The following is an 8,411-nucleotide window of genomic DNA, read 5'->3' on the forward strand; positions in this document are numbered from 1 at the left end:
TGATATTGTGAAGGCCAACAGTCAATTCTTTTTCCCTCTAATAATCGAGTCTCTTGGTTTCCAAAGACTCTTCATTTGTAATATTATTGGAGCCCTTTTATATGCTTCTCCTGCTCATTTGTATTTAACTTTTACACATTAATCTAATACTCTACAGTCTGGACGTAGCCACTATTGTGGTGAACCAGGATAAATCTGGTGTTGTGTATTTCTTCTTATTGTGACATTTTTATTCTCTGTTTAAATCCTTTCAATTGGTATCAAAGCACAAGGTGTGTAGATTGGGAAATTGGTGTTGAATTTTTAGGAAAGATGGAGGATTTGAAAATAGAGAAATTTACAGGCAAGAATTACAGCCTGTAGAAAGTACAGATGCATTCCTTGCTGGTTAAGCAAGACTTGGCTCTCGCAATCGAAGGAAAGTCTAAGAAATCGTCTACAATGACTGATGAAGATTGGGAAAAGATGGATGAGAAGGCAATGGCATCCATTTTTCTCTCACTAGCGAAAAAGGTCTTGTTCAATGTCTCAAACGAGAAGTCAACGAAAGAGGTTTGGGACAAACTTCAGAACATGTATCAAACGGTGTCAGCTGCAAACAAAATATTCATTATGAAGAAACTCTACAAACTAAAAATGAAGGAAGGGACTGCAATGTCAAATCATATAAATGATTTGAACACCCTATTATGTCAAGCAAGCTTAGTTGGTATGACTCAAGATGACGAATCCAAAGCCATTATCTTGTTATGTTCTTTACTTGACAGTTGGATTCCGTAGTTACAGCTGTAAGTACTTCAAACTCTACGAAGTCAAAGCTGGCCTATGATGAAGTTGTTGCCACTTTATTAAGTGAAGACATGAGAAGAAGTAACAAAGACTCCTCATCTCGTGATGCTCTCACTATGGTCAGCACTGAGAGAAGAGGAAGAAGCCATCATAGAGGAAATAATAATTATAATCAGCGAAGATCAAAGTCACCCAATCATTCAAGGTCAAGAGGTAGGAATGGTGAATGCTGGTTTTGTGGTAAGCTTGGCCACACAAAGAGAAATTGTCAGACGTAAGCACAAAAAAATGTGAGAAGCATGGAAGCAAATACAACCTATGAGAAAGATGAATATTCTTTAGTTCTTTCTACAAGTGACACAAAATCAGATTCTTGGGTGATAGATTTCAGAGCTTCTTTCCACACTACTTCATGTACAAATTGTTTCACAAACTACCATGAAGGTCAATTTGGAGAAGTATTTCTTGGAGACAACAAATCCTATGAAATAGTTGGCAAAGGTGACATTTTGTTACAGCTGGAAGATGGAGGGAAATGGTTGTTAAAGGATGTTCACCATGTTCCCAAATTAAAGCATAATCTAATTTTAGTTAGTCAGCTCTTTGCACAAGGATATTATCCATTCTTATATCCAGATACTTGGAAAGTTACCAAGGGTTCAAGAATAATTGCCAAGGGAAACGAAGTTGGTAATCTTTATCTTCTTGAGAAGCCTACTGAAATAGGGGCTGCTATGATAGTCATGGGCAGCGATGCAGCACTTTGGCATCAAAGATTAAGTCACATGAGCAAAAAGGGCCTTGAGATAATGCTCAAAAGGGATCAACTACTGGGTCTCCAATCAGAAATTTTTGAATTTTGTGAACATTGCCTTTACGGGAAACAAAAGTGGGTCAGCTTCTTGAAAGATCGACATGATCTCAAGGAGAAACCATTGAAACTTGTACACTCGGATGTCTTTTGTCCGGTTGCAGTAAGCTCTTTAGGAGGTTCAAATTTTTTTGTTACTTTCCTTGATGACTATACTAGGAAAGTATGGATATATATGATGGCAAATAAATTTGAAGTTTTTTCTAAGTTTAAAGTTTTTAAAGCTCTTGTTGAAAACCAAAGGGGCCATAAGATCAAATGTTTAAAAATGGATAATGGAGGTGAGTTTTGTTCGCTGGAGTTTGACAATTATTGTGTAGATAATGGTATTCGTAGGGTGAAAGTTGTACCCTACACCCCTCAAGAAAATGGGGCAGCGGAAAGACTCAATAGGACAATAATGGAGAAAGCTTGGTGTATGCTTTCTAATGCAAGATTGGGCAAAGAATTCTGGGCTAAGGCATGTCACATAGCCATATATCTCATTAATCAAAGTCCTTCTTCATGGTTGAACTTCAAAATTCTAGAAGAGGAATGGCAAGGTAGAAGACTTTCTTACTCCCATCTTAAAGTTTTTGGTTGTCAGGCTTTTGCACATGTGCCCAAAGAAAAGAGGAGCAAGATGGATCCTAAATCTGAGCCTTGCATATTCATTGGATATGGAGAGGATCAGTTTGGCTTCAGGCTTTGGAGTTTAACTGATAAGAAAATTATTAGAAGCAGAGACGTTGTCTTCAATGAGAAAACTTTTCTAGCATTACATTCTCAGGAAATGTCTGGAAAAGAATTTGAGCCAATCATTGCATAAAGGAATGTTGGATTGAATCCACAAACAGTTCCTAACACTAGCTCATATAGTCCCACCTCTATACTATTTCCAAATTTGTCATCTTCTTCTACTCCTAGGAACACAAGACATGATGATAGTTTTTCACAAGAGTTTTATTATATCTCGTCTAAAGACAGGAATTTGTCTCTACATCATGACCAAGTCTGTAACCAAAGATCTCATAATAAAGAACATAGTCCACTTGATATAGAGCACAAGCAACAAGAATGTGATGTGTGTGCAGTAACAACCATTGGTAATAACAAAACTCTACATCATCATGGTGTTGGCAACCAAGACTCTTCAAATCTACGGTCCTTTGTTACTCCCAAAGAAATGCACCCAAACAATGAATGGGATGCATGCCATAATGCAGACAATGATAACCTGCATGTTGCAAAAGCCAGTCCATGGACGCTGACAATTGAAGTCAACCTACATGGTAATAATGTTAATGTGTAGGGTGATAGAGCCGCTTCACAATGTCAAGCTAGACTGCACGTTGAATATGTTAATCCGCATATGCAAGTAACAGAAGTCAATCGGTAGCATAAAGAAGTTAACTTGCAGGGTGCCAATAATCCGCAGGGTAATTACTATTAACACATGTCATACTTTTCGCTTGACCAGACCCTTGGCAATCCTCGAGAGTAGATTCACACAGAAGGGGCAATTTCACGGCTTCCTTTCTTTGATTCCACTCATCCTCAACATCATAGGTCTGAACGAAGTCATAGGAAACAATTTTTTTCTCCATCTGTCAACCTTGGCTATGATGAATCTCATAGGCATTTAGACTTTGTCTCCCCTGCTAATAGTCTTGGCCAAGCATTTTTTGAGCATCAAGATAAGGCTTCTCTATTTGGTCAGTCTGAGGATTATACACATAAAATGCCCAATCAAGAGTATAATAAAATAGAGAAGCAGAAGGTTACTTCGAATCATGAAAATAAAAAGGATGTTCAGCCTTTGAGTGGAAAAACTTCAGTCACTGGTTCTCCTTTTGAATTAGTTCAAGCTCAAATAGAGAACTTAGAGCCACAATTAAGAAATTCTACCAGAGAAAGGAGAATACCAGCCAAATATCCTGATTATGAATTATTGTGCGCTGAATAAGTAGAGCCTTCAATTCTAGTTTCAAAATTTTCAGAACCGTCTACATTCAGAGCAACTCTCAAAGATGTCAATAGTGGTAAATGGCAAACAACGATGCGTGAAGAAATGGATTCTTTACTCAAGAATCATACTTGGGATTTGGTCTCTCTTCCGCCTAATCGAAGATCACTTAGGAACAAGTGGATATATCGTGTGAAAGATGAAGCGGAAGGCAATAAATGCTTCAAAGCCAGATTGGTGGTAAAGGGATTTGATCAAGAAAAAGGGATAGATTTCAATGAAATCTTCTCACCGGTTGTCAAGATGACAACTATCCAAACTGTTCTGGGATTAGCAGCAGCGTGAGATCTTGAGTTAGAACAACTTGATGTGAAAACTACATTCCTACATGGTGATGTAGAAGAGGAACTTTACATGGAGCAGCCTCAAGGGTTCGTAAAGAAGGGACATGAACATCTCTATTACAGATTGAATCAAAGCTTGTATGGCCTCAAACAAGCCCCAAGACAGTGGTATGTAAAATTTGATCACTTCATGGCTGAGCATAATTTCACAAGATGTGAATCAGACCCATGTGTCTACTTCAAGAAACTTCTGAGTGGTGAGTTTGTCATTCTTCTTCTTTATGTTGATGATATGTTAGTAGCTAGCACAAACAAAAGAATTGTTAATGAGTTGAAGCAAAAATTGGCAAGCAAATTTGCAATGAAAGACTTAGGGGCAGCTAAAAAGATTCTTGGCATGACAATCACAAGGGATAGGAAAAAGGGGGAAATCACTTTGTCTCAAAAAAAATACATTGAAAAAGTTGTTGAAAGATTTGGCATGGTTGATGCAAAAGTAACTCCTATTCCTCTTGCTGGTCACTTTCGATTAAGTTCTGAATTATGTCCTAAAACACGAAGAAAAAGAATTTATGGAGAAAATTCCCTACAAATTAGCCATTGGTAGCATTATGTATGCTATGGTCTCTACTTGCATCGACATTGCTCATACGGTGGGAGTTGTGAGTAGGTTCATGAGCAATTCTGAAAAAGCTCATTGGGAAGCCATCAAATGGATACTAAGGTATCTAAAAGGTACTTTAGATTATGTTTTATGTTTTGGCAGAAATAAAGTTCAGCTACAAGGTTACACTGATTCTAATCTTGCTGGAGACTTGCACAAATGAAGGTCTACCACTGGTTACACCTTCACATTTGCTGGAGCTGCAATCAGCTGGGCTTCACGGTTGCAACATTGCACTGCTCCTTCTTCAGCTGAAGCTGAATACTTAGCTCTTTCCGAAGGTGCAGGGGAAATGATTTGGCTTTAGCGATTACCTGGTGACTTGAAAGTTCATCAAAATGAATATAATCTATTTTGTGACAGCCTTAGTGCGATCTTCATGGCACATAATCAGTCATTAGAATGCTGCTCCAAGCATGCTGATGCACATGCTCACTTTGTTCATCATGCAATCGAAGAGGGCAAGCTTAATGTTGTCAAGATTGACACCAAGATCAATCCAGCTCATATATTCACGAAGGTTGTTGCTAAAGAGAAGTTCGAATGTGCTAGAACTTCTCTTGGGCTTGTGAAGAGAAGATAGATCATTCTTTGAGCAGGGTATTGGGTGATCAGTTACAGCATTGGTTGTCCTTCAGGTGGGAGTTTGTTGATATTGTGAAAGCCAACAGTCAATTCTTTTTTCCCTCCGATAATCGAGTCTCTTGGTTTCAAAAGACTCTTCATTTGTAATATTATTGGAGCCCTTTTATATGCTGCTCCTTCTCATTTGTAATTAACTTTTACACATTAATCTAATTCTCTGCAGTCTGGATGTAGCCACTATTGTGGTGAACTAGGATAAATCTGCTATTGTGTATTTCTTCTTATTGCGACATTTTTATTCTTTGTTTAAATCCTTTCAGTATCCATTCTACATTCAAATTGACAAGAATATTTAGGAAGTGATGTGTTGTAGCTTCTTCTTAGCGCCCACACACACATATAAGCATCTTCTTAGCACCCCTCTCTCTCTATATATATATATCTTCTTGACGCCTCTATTAGATTCAAGTACTAGTTAGTAATTACAATAGATGTGTGCGAAATGGTCAAAGAGGCTTAAAATTGTAGATAATTCCCAATAAGCTTGAATTCGAATCCAGTGACCTACTCTTTCAATGCTGGCCATAATACCTTTGAACTAAAAAAGAACAATTTATATACAAATGGTCAGCGCTTCCAATGTGCTTCGAAGGGCCTACCGATTTAAATTATGTTGAATTTGTATGTTTCTGGTTTTACTTTTCATAACGAGTACATTAAACAACACGGCGAACTTGTACGCATCTCCTTGTTTTAGAAATTTAGATGAGATTACGGCATCAAGATCAACGCCAAATTTGTATAGATCTCGTTGCGTTTGATGAGATTAAGACATTAAAACTGACGGAAAGTTTCTATATATCTCATTGTATTTGATGGGACATTCTGGTTTGAGTCCTCCAAGCTAGGTAAACTCTAGCCTTTTACTACACTTTGTAGAATAGTCTACCCGTGGCAATGGAAGCTGTGTAAATCTGACCTTAACGAGGCTCTTGTTGGAGAGGAAGAGAAGGGGATGGAGTTGTTTCGACTTCTGCTCAAGTCTGGACATATGATAGGCGAGGATAAATATGATGAGGCTGCTGAAATGGTCACCAAATGCAAACAATTGTCTTGTGAGATGGGGAATGCCACGCAGAGGCTCGGCTATTATGTTTCCGCCGCACTGCAGGAGAGAATCGAACGCCAGACTCTCCGAATGTTGAATAACGCAGCTAAACCAGTACCCTATTTGGGCTTCCATATTACCGGTGAATTCAACAAGAAGGAGTTTTATAGGCATCTTGTAAACTCTAATAGAGTTCTTCCCCTTGTCAGAGTGATGCAGTTCACGTCTGTGCAGGCAATCATTGACACCGTGGGGAATGCTCAGAAAATTCATGTGATTGATCTCGGGAGCCGAATTGGGTTGCATTGGACAGTATTGATGGAGTACCTGGCACACAGATCTTTGTCCTCTGATTTCCCTGCGCTTCAGCTTCTCAAGATTACAGCAGTTGGGATGGATGGCGAGGAGCTTTTAAAAATCGGAGAAAGACTTCAGGAGCTGGCTGAATCTTTGGCGATTCCGTTCTTGTACAACACGGTAGAGATTGCCCCAATGGAGGAAATAAAGGAGGGCTTGTTCACCGTTGAACCTGGCGAGGCGTTGGCAGTTCATGCTCCACTTGTTCTGAGAACTTTGTTGTACGAACCTGTCCTGCTGGAAAATCTGTTAAGCGTTATACAGAAGCTACGGCCAAGCATCATGGTGAATGTTGAAACAGAAGCCCAGCACAATTCTCCATCTTTTGGTCATAGATTCAGCGAGGTGCTTAGCTTTTAAATGGCGTATTTTGATATGATAGATGTTAACATGACGGACAGAAGTTATATTAGGAGGATGAAGCACGAGGAATTGTTACCTGGAAGTAGCATTAGGAATATGATAGTCTATGATGGGAAGGAGAGGTTTGTTAGAAATGTTGGAACTGATGTGTGGAGGCGTTTCTTCAAACAATCAGGGTTCAGCGAAAAGAGTTTTAGCTTTCGAGGTATGTATCAGGCGGAATTGTTAATTAAAGAATGTGGTTCCAGTGAACATTGTACTCTAGATGCTAATAGACATGCCATAATTGCCAAGTGGAAAGGCACGCCATTAGTTGCACTCTCCGCATGGAGTGCTGTCTGAATGAATTGTCGTTGTGATGTCTGCATATTGTCAACTCTCAGCTGTTAGATAGACCAATAATTTGGGTTTTCTTTAAAATCCTCGAATTCTAAGCGAAAATGCACTACTACAATGATGTTATTATTATTTATGTATCTCACCCTTAGGTTTTAAATTGTGCATTTCTTCTCACTATTTATGTTATGAAAGTGGCATTCAATTTACGTTAAAACTAGCAATGCTGTGCAATTACAATATTATAATTAAGTTTGTCAAGTGAAATCAAACAACTAATATAAAGTTGTAAAGTTCTTGACATCGATAAGAGCTGCAGAGTAGCCAAGTTCTTGTTGAAGATGGTTAAGTGATATTTCCTTGATAAGTGATCTTTCCTTGATAAGGTTCTAACGAAATTTGGCTTCTCAAGAAAGTTCCACAAGATGATTTTGAGTTGTGTCACTATTACAAGTTATGTGGTTTTGGTTAATGGGCCCCTTTAGGATTTTTCACTATTAGTACTGGTCTTAGGCAAGGAGATCATCTATCTCCCTATCTTTTTATTATTGTGGTCGAAATTCTAAGCAGGAACCTAAACAAACTAAATCTCTCCAATTCTATTCGAGGTTTCAAACCTGCCTCTAGTCTCCTCCATCTACTAACCAACAATTTGTGGATGACACAATGCTTTTTGGTGAAGCTCTTTTATATGGGGCCAAGGCTTGGAAATTAATTTTATGTAACTATGCTAAGCTATTGAGGCAGGACATTAATATCTAAAAAACAAAATTTTCTTCATCAATACTAAGTAGGACTTACAATTGTGTATGTCTGTTGTGTTCGAGTGTCACATTGAGATTATTTTGGACATGGATCTTGACCTTCCTTTATCTCCTCAAGAACCTAATCACTTAATAGAATGGTGTTATAGAAAAGTTCCAAAAGAAACTTCCAGGATGGAATGGAAAGGTGTTTAGTTTTAGGGGAAAACTTCTTCTCCTTAAAGCCTCCCTCCAAAGTATCCTAGTGTACTTTATGTCCTTTTCATTAATACCAGTGAAGGTGGC

At 38.4% G+C, this 8,411-nt stretch overlaps 1 protein-coding gene across 1 annotated transcript; it reads left to right on the plus strand.

Moving 5' to 3' along the window:
• Nucleotides 1-6,213: 6,213 nt before the first annotated feature.
• Nucleotides 6,214-7,023, plus strand: LOC149561475 (DELLA protein RGL1-like). Its single transcript, XM_089827833.1, has one exon. The coding sequence runs from the start codon at nt 6,214-6,216 to the stop codon at nt 7,021-7,023; it is 810 nt and encodes a 269-aa protein (XP_089683959.1).
• The last annotated feature ends 1,388 nt before the right edge of the window (nt 7,024-8,411 follow it).

Source organism: Cupressus sempervirens, chromosome 4, assembly GCF_028749045.1.
Source record: "Cupressus sempervirens isolate cs-2001-9-10 chromosome 4, ASM2874904v1, whole genome shotgun sequence".
In the NCBI taxonomy this organism is placed as follows: Eukaryota; Viridiplantae; Streptophyta; class Pinopsida; order Cupressales; family Cupressaceae; genus Cupressus; species Cupressus sempervirens.